The sequence below is a fragment of the Cotesia glomerata genome, linkage group LG7, assembly GCF_020080835.1.
Source record: "Cotesia glomerata isolate CgM1 linkage group LG7, MPM_Cglom_v2.3, whole genome shotgun sequence".
NCBI classification, from domain to species: Eukaryota; Metazoa; Arthropoda; class Insecta; order Hymenoptera; family Braconidae; genus Cotesia; species Cotesia glomerata.
In genome coordinates, this window is record NC_058164.1 from 11,943,487 (window position 1) to 11,967,261 (window position 23,775).

The following is a 23,775-nucleotide window of genomic DNA, read 5'->3' on the forward strand; positions in this document are numbered from 1 at the left end:
ACAATATAAACAAATTAAACAATATAAACAATATATTAGAACACTCTTTTCACACATTATTCGCGGTTCAAAATTGCGAACTAACTGTCAAGAGCTGGTTCCCCGCTTCCCCAGGAGACTAGCCGTCACCCCTGGGCCTAAACCTCTACCCCGAGAGCGAATGGAGAGTGTCCTCTTCGCCCCCACCTACACGGCTTATGATCACCTACCGTACCTCAGCTGAAGGCTTCGGCACGGGGAGAAGCACATTCGCCCGAGTAATTCTCCCGAGAAAGAACTGCTTGCTTTATCGAGCCAAATTTTGGCGTTTATCATTTTTCCCCCAACTCTCTTGTAACGAACCGGAAGGGTCGTTTTAGACACCTGTCCGGTGCCCTCGAACTAGCATTCAAAAATAATTATTTATTATTTTAGTCGTAATTTCTTTCATTTTCTATCCATTCGTTTCGCCAAATTCTAAGTTTTTATTTTCGAAACTCAATTCTTTATTATTTTAATCGTAATTTCCTTCATTCTCTATCCATTCGTTTCGTCAAATTCACAATTCTTTATTATTTTAATCGCAATTTCTTTCATTATATATCCATTCGTTGATTTTCCATACTAAAATTGTCCTCGGGACTTATAAAATTTTCGCTTACCTAATTTATTTCTTACAAAAATAATAATCGTCATTTCTTTCATTTTATATCCATTCATCGCTTTGCCATACTAAATCTTGTTCGGAACTTAGAATAATTTTCCCAGTCTTTTAATTTCTTTTACAATTAATTCGTTCGGCTTCGTAATAATTTCTCACACGCTTATTTTCTTAATTTAATCATACCTTCGGTAACAATAATATAAAATTATTAACTAAATAAATACAATAATTAAATAATAATCGCCGCACTAATAAAAATAATTGTTTCTATTAATTTTTAAGTAATTAATAAAAAATAAACTAAAATACTCAAATACAAAAAGTAAAATTTGGGTCATAACTGACATATTATAATTCTGTTACTAAGCATAAATAAGAATGATAAAAGAAAACTTGTCAATTTACGAATAATGTTTGGTAAAAAATAAACTATTACTTTCTATTTTATTATAAGTTTCATAATAAAATGGTATTTTCGCTGTTCGTCTGAAACTATCTAGTTCTGGTTGGCTCCAGACATTGAAACTAGCATTTTTAATGCAACTTATATGAAAAATATAATATGTGACGCGGGATGAAACACGATTTCAGACCGAGTGATGCCAGCCCTCGCTTCGCTCGGGCAGGCAACTTCACTGGTCTGAAATCGTTTTCTTTCATCCCTAGTCACACAATATACTATTTTTTCAAAGCATATCTTTTTGTTAAAAACAATTTTTAAAGTGAAACTTTTATTACATCGTCTCAAACTTTTTCGTCTGTGTATTGCATGTCGCGTGACGGTCGGCCGCGGAGTAGGAATAAAGTGAAAGGCGTTCGTCAGAGCAGCCAAGGCCAATATGGCGGCGCCTATAGTTTGCAGCAGTTAACCGTGTAGTGTATAGACTATTACTCGTTTGTGCCAGTGCTCCACGCTATTTTGTTTGTTTTGTATTTAAAATATATGTATCTTATAAAATAGTTCATTATTAATTATTTAACCTATTGATAATATCTTTTTAATTAATATTTTTTCAAAAATAATATTAATTACATGAATTAAAAGACTTGAAAATATTGTAGCACAAAACTAGATTTTGTTTCTAATAAAAATCCAAAAAATTATTAAAATAGTCTATAAAATAAATTTAAAAAAACATGGATAGAATTACTAGATTTGATAAACAAAATGATTAAGCCTGTATTAAAAAATTATGAACTCAATAAAAAGATACTTAAATGTAATAGGTAAGGTTAGAGCTCCAGTAGCCGCTCATGTACCAGTACATGCTCACTCCATGTATTTGTATATCTATATTTGTGAATATAGATATACAAATACATGGAGTGAGCATGTACTGGTACATGAGCAGCTACTTAGGGCTTTTACCTTACTACAATAATTATATTTTAGTTCAAGTATTGTAATTCACGAAATTGTTATTATTTCTAAAAAAATATTAATTAAAAAGAAATTATTAACAAGTTAAATAAAAAGTAAAATATTTAATTGACCATTTTTAGAATTGATTCATAATATGAATAATATATTTCATATTAAATGGTATTTCTATCGAATTTAAAAATAACAACGTTTCGATGGATACTTTTCGACTACCCTATATGAGTTAACTTATAAGTTAACAATAGTCAGTAAAAGAAATCTATATTTTTAGTTATATTTGATGGCCAACTTCATCATGTCGCTTTTTTGGGACATCATGCGCGCGCAGCTTAAAAATTTCACTCTCATCTAAACGCGCCATAACAAGTATAACTTTAATAATAACCCGAGTCAAAATAAAAAAAATGATTTGAGCCTATTGAGCCTCCTTTCTTTTGTTGTTGGGTTTGCATGGAAATTTAAAACTGTATTTTCACCCTCATCGGCCTAAAAATAGGCTTTTGAGGTCGAAATCACAGTTTAAAACTGTATTTTGAGCCTAAAGAGCCTACCTCGAGGGTCTGTAGGTTGTTTCCATCTTTTTATTTTTTAGAACATATAATATTTTTATAATAGCAAAAATTTTATAATTAAAAAACTGGACTTAGAAAATTTTTAATTTTTATCGTTGCAAAAAATTTTTTAAGTGTAGAGTTGAAATAAAAATTATGACTATTGTAATTAATGTTGCAACAATTGATCAATAATCCATAAAATATACGGACAGTAATAAGCAATAACATCTCAACTTAAACTTTTTCTAATGTTTATCGTTAGCATATTCGGGTTTATATATGGGGGATTTCATGCCAAATCGACCACTCTTGACCTCGACGATTTTCGATTTCCTGAAATTTTTGTATCTTTCTCTACCCTACTGAAAACAATTTTAAAAATTTTTTCAAATTTTTTTACCCAACCAAAAAAAAGTTACGAGTTATTTAAAGAAAAATATGTTTTTTTTATTGTTAAATAACCATAACTTTTTTCAAAATTGACTTATTGGGATTTTTTCTTTTTTTAATTTTTGTTTTAAAATCCCATACAAAAAATGAGGATCGGCCCATTAATGGGCCAAGCCAGGCAGCCGATTTAAAAGTATCGGCCAAGTATCCGAATATGTCGTCGGCCGAAGACTGGGCGAGTATCGGGTTGTAACGCCATCCCGATATCGGATCCTGTGATCGGCCGAGCATAGGATCCAAGCAGTGGCCGAGCATAGGATTCAAGCAGCGGCCGAGCGTAACATTAGAATGTCGGCCAAGCATTGCATACAAACCTCTGCCGAACATATTATTATTATTATTAATTATTTTTAATTTAGTAATAAAAAAATTTTTTATTTAGAAACATTTATATTTATTTGATAAATATATTAATTTATAATATTAAATTATTTTTATTTTAAATATTTTAAAAGAATATTGCACCGCAATAATAAGTTTAAATAATGCAAAAGTAATTAAGTTTTTAAAAAAGAAAATAAGTAATTTTAAAATAGTAATTAATTATTGGCTGTTATTATTGTTTTTGTTATTATTATTATTATTATTTTGAATATTGTTATCGCTGTTAATAGCTCGTTGACGGCGACCTCCATCTCTGTCCCCTGCATTGGCAAGAAAACTGCCGAGCTTCACTCTTAATGATTTAGACTGATCAGAGTCCCCAAACTTTTCTTCAACAACCTCTGAAATTAAAAATATTTTTAGTTGAAACATAAATTTATTCAAATGTAGATTTAAACTCTTTTTTTATGTCTTTTCTTTCCTACAGATTTTCCTTTAATTGTACACCTTTCACATGCATAAAAAGTACCTGCAGCTTTACAACGTTTAATGAATGATCTAGCTTGCGAATCAGCAACTATAGCGATAATTTTGAAAGCATATTTTTTATTATCAATTGTGATTCCATGCTTAATTAATGTCTTACACTCTTTCACAAAATCTGACAGATATTGTTTAACATTGGCGGGTTTAGAATCACCACCATAAATTGCAGCAACAAATGGATGCGTTGTGTAATTAGGATTAAAAACTTTAACAGAGATGGGCCACAATTGTATTTGTGAATTTTTATAAACTTGCATTCCGTCAATATGTATCAGAACTTCAATAGTATCCTCAAGAAATATTTTTGGTACAATCATCTTTTGCAGTCCTTCAGCTACGCCGAGATATTTATAATCACTGTCTGTTTCTTTTAAGGATGGTATAGACTCTACGACTTGTTGAGATTTTGTTTTTAATAATGTTTGTGCCGTTTTAGGGAGGGAAGGATGAACTTCTTCCCTCAATAAAACAAGTAATTCTGAAATGGTATTTGATTGAAGACTAGCTCTATTATTCAAAGCCCATTCGCGAAGTCTTTCTTGCAGTCTGTCTGAATTTTCAACCTTTTCCAGAGTCACATTTTCATTTTCACTAGAGTCATCAGTTGTTTCCATTTCACCAGTCACTATAACCTCACTTTCCAACGCATTTTCAGATTCGACATCGTTCTCAACAAAAATATCACTTGATGAACTATTTTCATCAGTAACATCATTATGAACTATACAATAATTATTTTCACTGTTCAGAAAAGTATCAACTGTTTTTTTATTATTTACACTATTATTACTGTCACCATGACTCATGTTATTTACAATTCTCATATGAGATAAAATTCTACTTTTTAATTTTTTATTGTTAATTATTTTTTTTATAGCACGAAATTTTTTGACGCGATCAGACATGTTGAAAAAAATTTTTATTTATTTATCAAAAAAATATTTTAACATTAGAAATATCCACATCAGTATATCCACATATAGTTTCTAGTTCCTCAATAACTGCTTATTACCGAACAGCTGATGTAATTTTCAATACGCATGCGCAGTCAAAAAAAACGTCATAGCATCGGCCAAGGATCGGCTGAGGATCGCGAATTATTTATAGTGTGTATAATACGGCGGACGATGATAAGCCAGCCATAGGCCGTTGAAAAATGCCAATGCTTGGCCGAGCGTTAGTAGCCGTACTTTGGCCGATCATCGGAGAATAGTTGACCATCGGCAACTTTGTATGGGATGTACTTTTTAGAAAAAAAAATCAAAATAATAATTTGGATTCATATTCTACGTTTTTTTTTTTTTTAACTTTTGGAAAAAACGAAAATTTGGGGATGATGCTCATTTTTTATTTCCGATTTATTTTTTTTTATAAAAAACCAGTATTTTTTGCGAATTTCCTAAAATTTTCAGAGTGGCATTTTTTTTCTTTCTATTGTCTTTTTTAGAAATGAAAAAAAAAATTTTTTTTCAATGTTTGTTTATCGTTATACCACTGAAAATTTTTCAGCAGATTTAGAAAACTTCAAAATCCGAGAAAAAAAAATTTTAAATGATGTTATGTCCGAAGGCGTTAAAAATGCGGTAGCGAAGTAACGGTGGAGGATCGGAATAACTATTAAGAATGCACAACGAGGGGTTTTAATTCTCGTTGTTAAATTATTTGTTGTGGGAGCTTTCGAGAGACGAAATACCACGCCTTTTGAAGAGACTGAGAATTTTCGTAGAGATTTGATTTTCTTGAATTTAATAAATTACTTTCCACTTACCGTTAGATGACTTGTTCCTTACTGATCCGGGCCTTGAAGGGCGGCTGGAAGCGCTCTCGAGTCTGGATGTTGAATTTGAGGGCCAGGAATGGATGATCAAGGGCTGCTTTCTCAGTAAAGATCGACTCGAGATTCGTGTAGTTGGTCTTTATTAGAACAGCAGCAATCAGGAAGTTACACGTTTCACAATAATTTTATTTAACACTTATAAACTACTTATTGAAATTTTACACTTTAATTTACGGTTAACGTCTTTCCAGTTTCCCGCAGGAAAAAGTGCGTAACTGGCCGAATAATTACTAAACTTAACGGATTCAAACCGATGTAAATGCGGAGCAAATTAAACGGTTAATCCCTTATATTAATAAACTTATCTATTTTACGTCTGCCGGATGACCGAGACCCGCTTGAACTAAGTGCAGCGCAAATTAGAACAAAAGCCCTTACAGACGGCGGCCCGCTTTAACTAAGTGCAGTGCAAATTAATTAAAAGACCTGAATTTAATTTTATCACGTTCACCGTACAAACGGGGACCCGCTTGATCTAAGTGCAGCGCAAATTAAATCAAAAGCCTCTACGAACGTGGGCCAGTTAACGAAGATACTTGAATTGAAATAGTTAAAAGACGTTGGGCGGTGGTTGCCGCCTCTTTTAAAAGTTCCCGCTGCTTAGCTTGCAAAAATCCCCATCGGTCAGTCGGCAGTCGCAACGATATTAATTTTAAGGTGGTTTTCGCGCATAGGTGGGTCTTCCATCGAAAGCGGGAATTTTAAATAAAAAGACAAATTTTCGGGCGGACATAACAATGACAATCATCGATAAGATTGGATTATTTTTTTTTTTTTCAAAACTATAGTCTGATAGTGAAAAAATACTCAAATTCTCCTGAATTTAGGATATGTAAATTATTTAAACGTGTAAAAAAATGAAATCACATTCCATTCAAGTCTACTGTTTATAAATCATTCAACAAAAATATTTTTTGCTGTGTAAATGAAAATAATTTCAAACAAATTTTGTTTGAAATTAATTGCCTCAAAATTTTTGAAAGTTCATACGTTGCTCCAAAATGGATCAAACAACAATTTCATTTTTTGTTGTTGCATGTAGTCCTATGTTCGTGAATCAGAAAACCATCATCTTTATATATTTACGCACCGCAAAAAAAGATAAAAAATGTAGTCCATCAAAAAACTTTAAATTGATTAAGAGTATAACTATGTTGCATTGAATGTAAATAAGAATTTTCTATTAAGTTTTGACTATACTTGTCACAAATATATGTAGGTGATACGAAGTTCACCGGGTCGTCTAGTATTTTATAAAAAAAAATCGAAAATCAAAAATGGCATTTATCCCGAAATTTTCGTTTTTTTTTTCGATAGTTACAAAAAAAACGTTGAATATTGATCCAAATTATTGTTTTTATTTTTTTTTTCTAAAAAGTACATTTAAAAACAAAAATTTTCAAAAAAAAACATCCCAATAAGTCAATTTTCAAAAAAGTTATGGTTATTTAACAAAAAAAAAAAAAACATATTTTTCTTTAAATAACTTGTAACTTTTTTTTGGTTGGGTAAGAAAATTTGAAAAAATTTTGAAAATTATTTTCAGTAGGGTAGAGAAAGATACAAAAATTTCAGAGAAATCGTCACCATATAAATTTAGTTTATGAGAATGATGAGATGTAAATCAACTCATCGGTCGTACAGTGTAGGGGTTAGTTATCGGTCTGGCAAGCGCGCGGCTCGGGTTCGAATCTCGGTTAGAACGGATTTTCATGTTATTTCTATAATTAGCGAATGTTAGGTTTAAATTAAGAGTCACACAGTCTGAATTTGCGATAGCTCTACAATATAAATAAAATATAGATATGACATTGGCAAAATCCTTTTTTTATCATTTTTTTATCAAATGGCATGCGCCGGACATAGCATGCCGCTAACAGCAGCCATTTTTATCTGAATCCATTCCCCTTTCCTTTCTTTCCCCTCGCCTACATCGTATTAACCAATAAGGATCTTTTTTACGGTAGAGATGTAGGCTCAGTAGGCTCAATTTATGGTTCTAAAACGATGATTTCAGCCTAACTTTGGTAAAAGCTATGACCCAGATTTTACTTTTTGTATTTGAGTATTTTAGTTTATTCTTTTTTATTACTTAAAAATTAATAGAAACAATTATTGTTGTTAGTACGGCGATTAATTATTTAATTTTTTGTATTTATTTAAAAATTTTATATTATTGTTACCGAAGGTATGATTAAATTGTAAAAGAATTTAAAAGACTGGCAAAATTATTCTAAGTCCCGAGGACCATTTAGTATGGAAACTCAACGAATGGATATAGAATGAAAGAAATGACGATTATTATTTTTGTAAGAAATAAATTAGGTGAGCGAAAATTTTATAAGTCCCGAGGACAATTTAGTATGGAAAAGCCAACGAATGGATATATAATGAAGGAAATTGCGATTAAAATAATAAAGAATTGTGAATTTGACGAAACGAATGGATAGAGAATGAAGAAAATTGCGATTAAAATAATAAAGATTTGAGTTTCAAAAATAAAAACTTAGAATTTGGCGAGACGAATGGATAGAAAATGAAGGAAATTGCGATTAAAATAATAAATCATTATTTTTGAATGCTAGTTCGAGAACACCGGACAGGTGTCTAAAACGACTCTTCCTTTTCGTTACAAGAGAGTTAGGAAAAAAATGATAACCGCCAAAATTTGGCTCGGGAAAAGCAAGTCTTGTGACAGAGTGGTTATTTGTGGTGAATACTCTTCCAACAAATAACACCTGGAGGGACATTACCTTGGTTTCGTCTAGAACATTGGTAAGTACCTTTGCACTCTTAACAAGATTTGACTTCCCTGGACGTTTGACCTTCTGTCAAACTCCAGTAGGTGATCATACGCCGTGTAGGTGGGGGCGAAGAGGACACTCTCCATTCGCTCTCGGGGTAGAGGTTTAGGCCCAGGGGTGACGGCTAGTCTCCTGGGGAAGCGGGGAACCAGCTTTTGAAGTTTAGTTCGCGATTTTGACGCTCACGGCGAGTGAGAGTATGTGTGAGAAGAGTGTTCTAATATATTGTTTATATTGTTTAATTTGTTTATATTGTTTATATCGTTTATTAACATGATCAGGCCAATAAAGAGGTTTTTCTTTTTTTTCTTTGATTTATTTAAAATAAAGTGTTTTGTTTATTATTTTGTTATTGATAATGTAATCCCCGTTTATGACCCTGGACTCCGGCGAGCAAATTTCGAGCCGGGGACAAATAAATTATTATTTTATTTTTATAATTTTTGGAAAACGTGGACGTTACAAAGCGGACAAATATACCACTTGTAGGCTGAAATTACGGTTCTGATATACGCGTCATCATAGTCGAAAAAATCTAAAACCATAATTTCAGCCTATAACTCCTCGAGTAGGTTGTGGAGGCTCAAAATATGTTTTTAATTTTGACTGAGGAAGCTATCTTATTTCAATTAAATGTTCTTTAAAAATAACAAGACAAAAAATGCAACTTCCACTATCTTCAGAAAAATTCAAACAGTTATTATTTCTGAACTTATTACCCCACTAAGCTAATCTTTGAACTTATTTGAGATAATCGTCTGAGTAACATATGTATTCTACCGAATTTGTGTCATTTCATGTAATTTTTTTGGCGTAAAAATTTATTTTTTAGAAAAGTACAACTCAATAAAATGTCAAAAATGGAATGAAAAAAATTAAATATTTATTTTAATTTGACTTCTGTCACTCAAACTCAAAACACGTTAACAGTAATATTCATTACCATATTTGTTAACTTTTTACATTTTTTCAATAAACTGAAGTGAACTCAAGTACTGAAATTAGAATGATTATAAGGATAAAATTGAATTTTATATTCAAGTAATTTGGGTTCATTAATTAGTACAGGAAAACTGAAGTCAAACTCATATTTTACTACATACGATCCTCTAAATTAAAATACATATAAGTCTTGAATTTAGTCAAAGATCGAAACTCGCAAAAAACGGGCCGCGATTCATTATTGGTTAAAATTTAGACGCGCGCGTAGCGCGCTATTCGAATTTCTAGTTTTCATACACTGGAAAAAAAATTGACTTGACTCAAGAGCCGAATTCTTGAACCAAGAATACCATTTTGAAGAATATGATATTCTTGAGTCAAGAGAATAAATTCTTGAGCTACGAAATTATTCTTGATCTAAGAAAATTTTCTTGAGTCAAGAATTTATTCTTTTGGCTCAAGAAAGTATTTTTCTTCAAAATGGAATTCTTGGTTCAAGAGTTTGGTTCTTGAGTCACGTCAATTTTTTTATCAGTGTAGAACTCAAGTAAATCTCAATCTAGTCTAACAAAGATTCAAAAAGCATATTAAGCGTATGATAATGTTGAAAGAGTACAAATGAGGCTCAAATGAATTTCATCAAGACGACGAGTCTCCGATGATACTAGTCAAGTCTAAACAATATGTAATGTTGTATTGAACCATGAAATCTCTAAACATTATACTGTAAAAAATCGGTGAATTTCATTCCGAATTCACTCTCATTATTCGGAGTACCGGAGTAAAGTAATTCAACACTCCGCGTTCGGAATGAATCCAGAGTTCTTTTCAGTGGAATGATTCAACCACATTTATAAAAAATTTTTTACTTCCCGCTAAAAAATTGAAAATTTTTAAAAATCGGGAAGTATTGGTTTTACCCCGTTTTTCGAAAATCGAGTTCTCATCAGATCTTGACGTTTTGAGGTCCTAGGAAGCTTCCCTGATTGTTTCCGCGATGATTTCCGTATGTCTGTATGTAAGTGTGTGTGTATGTGTGTGTGTGTTTTTTTTTCCAGGAGGGGGGAATCCTTTTTACGGATTCCAGGCATAGATGTTTCGCCTGGATATGTGAGACTCGACGCAGTGTCATGCAAATACTCGACACTAGCGCCCATACTCACTAAAGCCTAAACCTCTTTTCTTCTATCCTCTTATCCCCTATGGAAACCGCCCTGTAGACATTACATCGCAGGGGGAGGAATTAGCTGCCGCTCTTCCTTCTTGTGGCTAAGGTGTTGCTTCTACCTTCCTTCTAAATTCTGACTTTGGATCTTTTTCTCTCAATGGAACGCAGTTCGGTAAGAACTTCTGTGGCGAAAGTGCTTGTGGCGTTCCAGGCAGCTTCACTCGACAACATTGCTTCTACTAACGTCTCTGGTTGGACTTTCTTGTTCAAACAATTCTCTAACTCATCTCGCTGAGGGTCAAAACGTGGGCACACAAAGAAAACGTGCTCTGCATCTTCAGCAACTCCTGGGCAGGACGGGCACTCCGGAGAGTTGCCGTGCTTGAAGCGGTGTAGATACTCTCAGAAGCACCCATGTCCTGACAACAACTGCGTCAGGTAATAGTTGACTTGACCGTGGCTCCGGTTCATCCAAACGTCGATCTTTGGTATAAGACGATAAGTCCATCTACCTTTTCCTGCGGCATCCCACTGCAATTGCCATCGTAAGATGCTGCGATATCGTTCTTTTGTTCTGAGTTCTTCATGGCTAAGTGTGGTTGACCTTTTCCGTTGGTATAGGTTTCGTTTTTCTTCAGCTAGGACTCTGGGGGGCAGAGTTCCAAAAATGACGCACACTGCTTCCTCAGATATTGTTCGGAAGGCGCAAGCTACTCTTAAGGCACTCAGACGGTATACTGGTCCAGCCTTTCTCCATGCTTCTTGTAGTTCTAATGCATCAGCCCAAATGGATATTCCGTACGTGAGCACTGATGTGACCACAGATGATAATAATAGTCTTCTGCTCTGCTTTGGACCTCCGACGTTCGGCATTAGTCGTGATAGACTAGCTACCACTGCTGATGCTTTAGTACTCACATGTTCGACTTGTTGTTTAAAGTTCAGTCGGGCATCGAGCATCACTCCCAGGTATCGGATGAATGGTTGTGATGTAATTTCATGTTCTCCGATTTCTAATTTGATTGTTTCTACTGCTTTCCTGCTAGTGATAAGCACTGCTTCAGTTTTATGCTTGGTCAGCTCCAAATTCATCATATTCATCCATAGGTTGATGCGGCCGAACGTAATGTCAAAGGCCAGATTTATCTCTTCCAGATATTTCGCGACTATCACTACAGCTACATCATCGGCATATGCAACTAACTTGACCTCTGATGGCAACGCGATTCTCAGGAGTCCATCGTACATGATGTTCCACAGGAGTGGTCCAAGAACTGAGCCTTGTGGTACTCCTCCAGTGATATCGTACTCCTTCGGACCGTTTTTCGTGTCATACTTCAGGACCCTATTCGAAAAGTAGCTTGCTACCATTCAAAGCAGGTATTCTGGTACTTTTTTGTCTTCGAGAGCTCGCATAATGCAGTCCCAGTTGGCGGAGTTAAAAGCATTCTTGATGTCCAAAGCAGCTACCAAACAATACTTTTTCGTACCACCTTTCTATCTCTTCCCGGCGATTGCCTCCTTGGCTGTATTGACGACCAGGTTGATTGCATCAAGGGTTGCTCGTCCTTTCCGGAATCCATACTGGTTGTCCGATAAGAGTGGATCAACAACAGCTTCTATCCTTTGATGAATTATATGCTCTAGTATCTTGCCTGCCGTATCTAACATACAGAGTGGGCGGTAAGATGATGGCTCACCCGGTGGCTTTTTTCCCTTTGGAAGTAGTACTAATCTTTGCTGTTTCCATCTTCCAGGAAAGATCCCTTCTTTGATGCACGAATCGTAGGTCTCTAAGAATAATGCTGGCGCTGCTTTAATAGCTGTTTTTAATGCAATGTTCGGGATTCCATCCAATCCAGGTGCCTTATTATTCCCTACACGTTTACATGTCTCCATAAGTTCCTCCTCTGTGACAGGTGGAATGTCTTCGTGGTTGAGCTGCGGTGATGAATAGGCGAACTTACGTTGCCTCGGGAACAGCGTGGAAACAATCCTATCTAGGAGCTGCGGGCATGTGGGTGACGGCATTGGCTGGCATTTTAGGTGGGTCATGACCACCTTGTACGGCCTACCCCATGGATCTTTCTCTACCTCTTCTACGAGCTCCTTCCAGCAGCGTCTTTTACTCTCTTTGATGGCTTTATTCAATTCTCGACGGGCCTTTTGTAATCTGTCAATAACACTGCAGAGTTAGGTCGTCGATAGCCCCGCTGGGATAATCTTCTTCTTCTAAGACACTCTTTACGAAGGGTACTGATGGTGTCGTTCCACCAGTGGACCGCCGGTCGTTGATTCATGTCCTGTTTTCGAGGCATAGTGGCGTCGCAGGTCTGGGAGACTCTTCTCATTAGTTCCTTTGTCTTCTGTTCAGCACTGCAAGTGGTGATCGGGTCGTTGTCTAACGCCACGACAAAGACATCTGGGTCAAAAGATTTAACTTTCCATCCAACTGCGTTGGTCTGTCTGGTTGCTCTTCGTGGATTCTGGCCAGTCGATACTTCCCAAAGTATTGCACTGTGGTCGCTGGCAGTGTAGATGTTCATAACCACCCAGGAATAGCTCCCTTTCAATAGACTACTGCTGACGAACGTTAGGTCGACAATTGAACTTGCCTCTCCTTTGGTGTATGTTGGTGCATCGCCGGTATTGAGGAGGACTACGTCCAGTGTAGCCATTGCTTCCAGTAGTGCTTTTCCACGTGGATTAGTGAGCTTGCTGCCCCAGTCCACCGCCCAAGAGTTGAAGTCTCCAGCTATTGCCACGGGAAAATATTGGCTTGCATCTTCGACTAATCGATCAAGAAACTCTAAAAATTGTTCCATAGAGAAACTAGGCGGCGCATAACAGCTGTAGAAACGGATCCCATCTACACACGCAGCTACAAAACCAGCCTCTCGATTATTGACGACACTCTGAAAAGGAAGTTTGCCACAGGACCAGATGACAGCTTTGAGGGTGCTGTCCGTTTCCCATGGTTGGGTACTAAGGTGTTTATATGGTTCTGCAATTAGCACTAAATCTAGCTCTAGTTCGCGCGTGGTCTGAACAAGCAGGTCATGCGCGGCCTCACAGTGGTTGAGGTTGAGCTGCAATATCTTCATGTTCTTTTGTTTGTTATCTTCTGAAGCGCCTCCTGGAATATCGGACACCTATTAGTGCCAGCATAGTGGGCGAGGTCTTTTGCTTCTGGATTTTCCGCGCAAATTGCACATTTAGCTGGATTTTTACATTCAGCGATCTTGTGTCCTTCTTGACCGCATTTGATGCAGTGATTAGACCTGTTTATTTCATTTTTGCACTGTGATCCAAAGTGCCCGAAGTGCCAACATTTAAAACATTGGATCGGTCTCGTCGTCGCTCTTATTCGACAGTTAACCCAACCAATTCGGATCTTGCCGTTTCCGTCCAGTAATTTTCGCGCTGTGATCGCTGGTAGTGTGACTGTTGCCATCTGCGTACCTCTAAAGGCCTTACGGATCTTTATTGCCTCTAGCGGTGTTTCACAGGCTTCTCCGACTTCTGTTTTCAAGGCGACCTGGATGTCTTCCTTCGTCGTCGTGTCGTCGATGTCTCGGATCTCGATGGTCTCCTGTGGCCCTTTACAGATCACTTTGGCTTCTGCTTGAAGGATGCCCGCAGTAGTTTTCTGTAAGGCTTGGCCTTTGTCAGTGCTCTCCCTCGATAGCGTAATCAGCATGTCACCGGCATTGGTCCTGTGGGTTTTTTCAACCGTATTGCGGACCTGGTCTTCTGGGACGTCTTGTTTGATACGACGTAGTATCTCGGCATACTTGGCCTTATCAGCTGGGCGGATAATTAGCGCGTCAGGTCTGATCCATTTGCGCGGTTTTTTCCGCTTAGGCTCTGGCCGAGATTTGTTCACCGGTTGTTTTGGTAACCGCTCTCTCGCTTGCTCCTTCTTCTCCTTCTTGGATTGGACCTTCTGCCATTCAGTCACCTCTTTTTTCCGGCGTTCTGCACTGCCGTGTTTTTCAGAGGGCTTGGTTTCAGGTCCTTTTTCTTCACAACTTGGCAGATCGTTAGGTCGGGAGAAGATCGATCTTTTCTCTTAATTGACTTCTAGTCAAATAGATTTAAGATTTAGTCGCGATTGGTGCCATTTAAAAAGGCTTGACCAAACTTAGATTTTGAATACTATTTGGACCGATTCGAACCAGTAGATTTTGAGAAATCTCAAAAAAACTACAAAAAAAAATTTTTTGAAATGAGGATTTTTTGGAATTACTCTTAAACGGCTTTATCGATCGATTCCAAAAACTAATCAGCTCTTAACATTAAAAAACCACGTCGATCACCGTAAACCCGGTCAAAATCAGTTGATTCGTTCGTGAGTTATCGTTGTCGAAAGAAAACCAAAAAAAGTGTTTTTTCAGAATTACTTCAAAATTCCTGGCTCGATCGATAAAAAATTGAAAATTTTTTATGGAGCTTTAGAAACTGCGTCGAATGTCGCCAACCGCGTGAAAATCGGTTCATTCATTCAAAAGTTATTACCGTTTGAAAATTCAAAAAATTGTGTTTTATTAAACTTCTATTAGAGTTTTGAGCTCGAAGAGCTCAAATTGACACAAAAATAATATTTTTGAGCTCTAAGAGCTCAAAAACGTAATGTATAGTTTTGAGCGCTTAAGAACAAAATGAGCGGGAAGTTACAGGGATGGCCTTTAGGGTCAGCCGTCATCCTAATTTTTTTCTCAGTTTTTTTGAGATTTCTCAAAATCTATTGGTCCAAATCGGTTCAATTTCACAGAAAATTTAAGTTTGAAGGAACTCTTTAAAAGGCCGTTTGGAAGGTTCCGATCGGTTAAGTCGTTCAATATTTAATAGCGGGTCACATACTTACACACAGTATTTTTTGAATTTTCAAACCGCAATAACTTCTGAATAAATGAACCAATTTTCACGCGGTTTGCAGCATTCTACGCAATTTTTAAAATTCTATGGTATACTTTTAAACGCAAACTGATCGAACCGAAAATTTTGGAACTCACGAACCAATCAACCGATTTTCACGTTCTTTGCAGCAATCGATGTGGTTTTTTGGACTCTAACAATTATTTTATTTCATCAAAAACGATCCAAAAATAAATGTCGAAGTGATGTAAAAAAATCTGGAAAACGATTGACTCTAAAGGCCATCCCTGCAACTTCCCGCTAATTCCATAAATAAGCTCTTAAAATTGCACTTATGACGTTTTTGAGCTCTTCGAGCTCAAAAATATAATTTATATATTATTTCGAGCTCTCTGAGCTCACTCTACGAGCTATGCCAATTATGAAATTTTTAGTAGATTTCATAGAAATCTAACTATTGCATTGGTCGTCATGACGGAACTTTTAAAATATTTTGCTTTATTTCGACTATACTCGTCAAGCTGAGTTGGAAAATACATATAGTTCAAAAGTTTATATGCATATATAATCTTTTGAACTATATGTATTTTTTTAAAAACAAATTCCATTACCACAAAAAAGATAACGATCAATTATGGCTCCATTAGGTTCATTTGACAATCATTTATGCTATTTTAGCATCATTGTAAGCTCAATGTTCTTTATAAAAACGGTTACGCTAGATTGAGGTGCATTCGAGTTTAATGAGTTTAATTGAGGCTAGAAATTTCGAACTAAGTAATCGATCTAATGTCAAATTAAATCATTTGATATACCTTTGTATGTAAGAAAGCATTATTTTTAAAAGTTTATAGTTTATCATTAATTATTAATGGTCAAGAAAATTCAATAATGTCTTTCATAAAAGCCCACATATAAAATTATAATTTTTATCAGAAGCGCATAAAAACTAGAATCTTTTTAATTCATATAAAAAACAGGGTTATCTTCAGAGAGTCTGAATTCCGAGTTATCTCAACCGATTAACATAAAGCGTGGCAATCTCGTGAATTTATTACAGTAGAAATATGGTCTAAGTTTAAACTCAATTGATAGAATAGTTTCTACATTATTGAGAACTGACAAAATTGAAAATACTTAATTAATTTTTAACTTCCCACTAAGAAAAATTGATAATTTTTTGAAATTCGGGAAGTTATTGGTTTTACTCCGTTTTGCGAAAATCGAATTTTCATCAGATCTCAACGTTTGGAGGTCACAGGAAGCTTCCCTGACTATTCCCGCGATGGTGTCCGTGTGGCTGTATGTATGTGTGAGCGTGAGGGCACGCGCGCGCGTGTGTGTGTGTGTGTGTGTGTGTGTGTGTGTGTGTGTGTGTGTGTGAACCTCTTATGACTTTTGAACGGCTTGACTGATCGGATCGAAATAGGTGGCGATCCAAAGAGTATCATAAATAGTATCATCGAAAATACTGTTTTATTAAATTTCTACCAGATTCTTCGAGCTCAAAAGCTTAAAACAGCTTACTCTTGGAGCTCGGAAAGCTCGAAATAACATATAAATTATATTTTTGAGCTCAAAAAGCTCAAAATCGTCATAAGTACAATTTTAAGCGCTTAGATATGGAATTAGGGGGAAGTTGCAGTGATGGCCTTTAGGGTCAACCATTTTCCAGATTTTTTTTTGATTTTTCGAAACCATTCAAATAATTCTTGCAGTTTATTTATTGATTATTTTAGTAAGTTACAATATCTATTAAAATTTTCCTGGATTGATCCTAAACAGCATTATATATAAAGTACGTTATCTTTGATAATGAAGTTGCGGTACTTAATTTGATTTATAAGAATTTCACTGAAAATTTAAGTATTTATTACTTTTATTATTGTGCTCTTGTCACTTAATTGAATGAGTAAAATTTAAAAAGAAATTTTAAATTACTCTTATGAAACCTGTATATGCTTCCCATTAAACTTACAGTGCGTTGCAATTATCTCAATTCTCCGACCCTCTACTTCTTAAACAAGTATAAAAATACAAAGCACAAAAGCTTTGTTAGGTGAATTTCTGTGTGAGAAAAATTGTTATAAATGGTAATTTTTATTTTTTTTTTTTCTTTTTTTCCACCTACAATCATAAATTACAATGTTGAAAGAAATAATATCCCCAAAGTTTTTTAGAAATAAAGAAACAACTATATTTAACTTTTCAAATATTACTTTCGATAATATTATGCAACAAGATCTCTGCGTAAAAAATGCAAATTGAAAATCACAGAGTGCTACAGATTTATTTACATTCAAATATCTCGTGCTATTTTAAAATTCAATTGATGAATGATTCAATTTAATTACAATTATAAAATAATTTACGAGTTTGAAAATAATTATAATAATTAATCATTAAAACAATACCCTAATTAAATTTATCAATAATTTACAATACTGGAAAAAAATAAATCCCGTTTTTAATTTGTACATATGATAAATAAAAAAAAGTTTGGAAAATGAGCAAATACATTTCGCAAGTTGTCTAATTAGTACATTGATTTAAGATAGTTTCATTTCATCCCTTAATCGCGATAAATATCAATTTATTATCCGCTCGATGTATAATTAATATTGTAAAAACATCTAATAAAATATAATTTATTCACTATATTTTATAGAAAAATGAAATAAATATCAAATAGTGAAACAAATTGTAAATCAAAGGAAAGTTGACAAAAAAATGTTACAATTAATTCCTTTGAAAAAGGCATCAGGGTAAAGGACCCCATTAGTGGCGGGGACCCCATTACTGACACTTTCTTTGACTTTGGTACTTATTCAATTAATGAAATTATTAATTTCAATAATGAATATATTATTTCTAATCTTTAAAACCTTTAGACCAAAAACATTTTTAATTTTTATTCCAAGTAGAACATTTTTTCATTGAAAGAAAAAGTGCCACTAATAGGGGTTAAAAGTATCACTAATGGGGTCCTTTATCTTATATAATATCTTTCTTAGTGTATGCTTCTTTCAATAATAATCATTTCATTTTAATGAAGCTATAAAATCAATAAAATAATTTTGCACTCAAAATAAAAAGAATGTTTATCGCTTCACAGAAATAGAATAAGAAAAAATATTATTAGCTTTATAAAGCTAATACTATATGTAGTGTTTATAAAACATTATTTTTGCATGACTCATGATGCGAAGCTTTATTAGTTCACGGAATCAAGATATTTTGTATACTATTGTCAAGATAATTTGCTAGAGATTAATTCCATACTTTTCAAAAGTTTATTAAGTGCATTAGAAACAGAAAAAAAACATCAAAATTATTTAAAAATTTTCCTGTCCATCATGTATGAAACCCTAATAACACTGTTACTTGCGAAAAAATCTATTGGTTGTCAACATTTTTTATTAACTTCCCGCTAAGAGAATTGAAGATTTTCGAAAATCGGGAAGTTATTGGTTTTACCCCATTTTGCAAAAATCGAGTTCTTATCAGATCTCGACGTTTTAAGGTCACAGCGAGGTTCCCTGACTATCCCCGCGATGTTGTCACTATGTCTGTATGTGTGTACAAATATATATATATATATATATATATATATATATATATATATATATATATATAGGGAGGGAGGCAAAATGGGGTAGGGGTGGCAAAATGGGGTACCCCCAAAATTTCGTAAGAAAATTTTTTTTTTCCAAAAAGCTCTTTCAGCTTCCTAAAATATATTTTGTTTGGATCATAGACCGGATAGCTAAATGTAAACACATCATTTCCTACAATTTAGAAGAAAAAAAAATTTTTTAATTAAAAAAACAAAAAAAAATTTTTTTTTCTAACTTTTCTTACAGTAATTTTTATCGTCATTGTGCATCGTAATAAATTTTTTTTCACATCTGCGATTAATTTTTCTAAATTTTTAAGTTCTCGCTTTACAAATGAATGATTAAAAAAAAAAAAAAACGGGGAGTCATTGGTTCCATGCCAGTTTTCGAAAATCAAGTTCTAATCTGATCTTCACATTTTTAAAGTCTTAGGAACTAGTTCTTAATATTCCTACGGGGATATCTGTCGGCGTGTGTGTATATGAGTGTAAACCTCTAATGTGTCGAAGAAAAATCTTACACAGAAAGAAAAATTTCTTGACTGGAGAACAAAATTCTTGGCTCAAGAAAATTTTCAGGTGCCTGAAGGAAGACTGAAGTTGTGTTGCCCGAAATAAAAATTTTTCTTGAAATTCTATTCTTGGTGGAAGTAATTTTTTCTTAATTCAAATCATAAATACTTGATGCAATAAATTTTTACATTTGATCAAGATTTTTAGATACTTTAGGGAAGCAGTGCCACCTACTTCAGCTGAGAAAAAAATTTTCTCACCTTGAGAAAATTTTTCTCGAGAATATTTGATACCCATTTTATATTATTTTAGCGTGCAATTATACATATTGAATGAAAAAAAATGATTCAACATTATTTGATCTTCCCATTTGATATGTTTATCAATAAAAATATTAATGAAAATTTACTTCTATCTTTATATTTAATTTTTTGGAGCAAGAGGCTTAATTTTCTCAAAACAAGAAGATTTTCTTGACTTAAATCAATTTTCTTGGATCAAGATACATATTTCTTAAAACAAGAGAGTTAATTTTGTTGGAATAAGTGAAATTTCTTGTGTCAAAAAGAAAATTTTTTTTTCGCTCAAGGAAATAATTAGGAAGAAAAATATTTTCTTGGCTCAAGTGAACCTTTTTTTCTGTGTAAACTAACCATTCTAAAAGAATGTCTTTTTCAAATAACTTCGAAATTTATTCTCGGATAATTTTTGATGTCATAATTTAACTATCAATGCTCAGAAAACTATGTCAGAGGCCGCCAATTTCTTCAAAATCATTTGGTGGGCTTGTGAGATATTTAATTTAAAAAGTAAGATCGTCAGGCCTATAAGATCATTCAACTTGAAAAAATTTTCCTGAATCCCTAAACCAAGAAAGAGAGTGCAAAAAAATTACGAATGTTTTTTTTCGTGCTATTGCTTGGAATTGCGTGAGAACTATGTCTAAAAAATTTTTCACCGGGAGATCCAAAAATTAGAAACCTCAAGAGAACTCTTTTTTTATCTTGATATTATTTTTACTCAAGCGAAACTTGTCAAAAATTACTACAAAATTAAAAAATTTTTTTTGCTACCTCAATTTTTGTTAGGAGTATATTGCGTCAACTATAACAATGTTTCTTTTTTGAGTGATTTGTTCATCTCTCTGGGTTCTTTCGTAGACTTATCGATAAGAAAATGTTATTTTTTTAACGACATTTCATTTTCGGATAATGAAATTTTTTTTTCACTTTTTCAGGGGGTACTTCATTTAGCCCGCAAAAAAAAAAATTTTTTTCTTCGGCAACTTGAAATTTGATTATTTTCCTTCAATTACGACTGAAAACGAGAAAAATCATCATATTTAAGTCCTTAAAATCATAACGGTTTCTTAAGTACCCCATTTTGCCCCCCCCCCCTCCCCTATGTGTGTGTGTGGGGGGGAAGGGGCGCTTGCACATTATCATTCTATTTTAGCTGTTTTTTTTCCACATTTGCTTTATTTTATTATAATTTCATAATTAACCCTTTAGAGTCAGAGGATCTTAAAACGTCTACGCGTGAGAGTAGTGGGGAGAGCACAAATCCGTAGTAAGACCCAAGAGTGGGGTTTCAAGGTCAGACTCTAAAAGGTTAAATGGGCATTATGAGTCGTGCACTTTTAGATTTTCCAAATTTTTTTCAAATTTATTGAACATTGATAAAGTATTGAATTATTCGATTAAAATTGTCTTGATTGTAAATTTATTATCATTTAAATTTACATTCGTTGGGATTAAATAAAATTAATGAGACTATATTTGTTCTTAAATATTTTACCATTTTATCTTAATCATAATTTAATTTAGAATTCACGTAAATTACAGCATATTTAGTCTGTTTATTTGTCATTTAGTGTATCTAAACTTATGCCAAGAAATTGTATTATAATTATCAATATTTATTCATTAGTATACAGCTATAAGAATTGAAATTTCATTAAGTATCAACAGCTTGTAATACAAAATAGACATGATAGTTTGTTAAATTACGTAAAATGAAATTATTTGAATAAAAACTTGTTTCACAGACAATGAAGCCCCACCAGTAGAACAATCTGACGACGGCTGGTTAAACTATACCAAGATTAGCAGGAACGACAGTGGCTGGTACAAGTGTTACACCAGGCACACTTTGGGGGTTTTTTCAAGTATCGGATACTTTCTTGTTGTACGAGGTAAGTTTTTACCAACCATTAAATTTTTAATTAATATAATCATGGAACAACATGTTATTCATAAATAACTATAAACATGAAATTAATTCTTGAGTATGTAATGACAAGAGGGTACATTCTCCTATTTGGAAACTTGGTGTTCTCGATAATGAGGAACCACAGTGATTTGTCAAGAGAGGAAACGGCTAGATCGTCCGGAAATTATTCGGGTCTCGTAGCGAAAATTTGCAAATTTCCTCTGCGCTAGTGGCATCAAGCAGAAAGCATCTGATTTTAGGCGCAGACGCCTAGTATCATTCTGTCTCGATCTCTCATTTCATTTCTCGACCTTTCTCTCTCTCTCTCCCGGTTTAACTCTGTCCTTTCTTCTCACATACTATCGTGATGCTCTCCACTCGACGCCTTATCCAAACGTGGTATTTCCTATGTCGACGCTTGCCACGATGATCCCGGTATACACCAGTTTCCGATCGCCTAATCTCTCCGCAATTTGGGCGGCTCGAGCGCCCATAAACTAAAGATCTCTCTTTCTCTCTCTCTTGTATGTAATCATCGATTACATGGTTCAGCATCGCCTTCAAATGCCCGCCGGATTACTTATCCCAATTTAACATGCTCATAGATCCAGAATTGGGAATCTCTATGAAGCTTACAGTCACTAAGTTGATTCATAGGCCATTCGATGTCTGTCATCATTCCATTAGATCCGATTACAACCCACTTAATAATAAGCCGGGGGTACTTTTGACGCAACCTAAGTCAAGTAATTGGAGAAAATCTTTGAGTCTTAGACGTGTTGCTCTCTTATATATACTCGATATTTTAAAGACTTATAAGGCTCTCTTTCTGCCAGTGTTCTTCTACCAGGCCTCTTTTTTTATTTTTTTATTTTCCTCCTCGAGTCTAGAAGCTAGCACTCTTCCATTCTCTTTCACCACAACCATCCGGTCGACACGCTCGCGTAAACCCTTTTCTCCCTTTTTTCATCTTCTCTTGCAGTATTTTAGTTGTTTTTTTATCTATTTAGTTTTTTCCTTTTTTATCACTCATACTCTCATTTCTTTTGCCTCCTGTCGATTTTTGTTCAAATAACAATCTCACAGAAGCTATTGCTTAATGGTTGTAAGTACTCATGAACAAAGCACATTAACTTGAAGAACAAACGATTAGACGTAATTCACCCAAAAAAGAAAAAATAACATGAGGTAGATTGTGCTAGGGAATAAAGATTTTGTTGAAGGACAACGATAAAGGCGATGTCAATACATCCAGGCTCAGAAAATTCTATACTATACGCCAAAGTTTATCCTTAGTACGTGTTCAGCCGACTCGATATACCGCCGGATCTTCTGGACTTACTCGAGACATATAGATGACAAAGACGAGTACTAGATGATCGCTATACTCCTTTTGTATCACCCTATCTTTACCTCGATGTACATACATATCACGTAGAGTAGACGCCAACGATAGTTGTGTATCTAGCCAAGATTTGGCACGTGCTCGAGTCAAAATCTCAAGAAATATAAAATATTAAATGGCTGCTTTAACATCATCAGAAATTAATTTATTCGCTCTGAGAATCTGAGACGTTACTTTTAAGAATCTTCATTTTATTAAAGCTCAAACTCAAGTCTTGATAATTTACTCATTTTCGAGTCAAATACTAAGATACTTACTAAAATAATATTATGTAGTAAATTGGTTACATTTAATCTTATAAATCATCTTAGTTTACACGACCTTACTCAAAATTTAATCTTAATAAGTAAAAAGTTCGTTAATTAAGAAGCAAGATACAAGTAATCGTTTGAATTTTTGTCAATATCTATAAATTTCTTATTTTAGATTAAAACAGTGATACCTTAGCAGGTTTCGTGACCCCCTAACCAAAGTATCCTGTTCACGCCAGAGATTTTCTG

General features: G+C 34.3%; 1 protein-coding gene and 1 long non-coding RNA gene across 5 annotated transcripts in view; one reads left to right on the plus strand and one right to left on the minus strand.

Moving 5' to 3' along the window:
• The window catches only part of LOC123269442 (hemicentin-2), a 593,151-nt gene that overhangs the window by 431,318 nt on the left and 138,058 nt on the right, over positions 1-23,775 (plus strand). For all 4 annotated transcript variants that reach the window (XM_044735146.1, XM_044735148.1, XM_044735147.1 and 1 more), the window contains exon 7: positions 21,707-21,853. In XM_044735146.1, the coding sequence (XP_044591081.1) occupies positions 21,707-21,853 (147 nt within the window). The remainder of the gene's footprint in view (positions 1-21,706; positions 21,854-23,775) is intronic.
• LOC123269446 lies at positions 1,940-21,980 on the minus strand. The gene is made up of 3 exons (XR_006510412.1): positions 21,969-21,980; positions 12,645-12,652; positions 1,940-2,016 (listed from the first exon to the last, which is right to left on the minus strand). It is a non-coding gene; the product is annotated as an uncharacterized LOC123269446 (long non-coding RNA).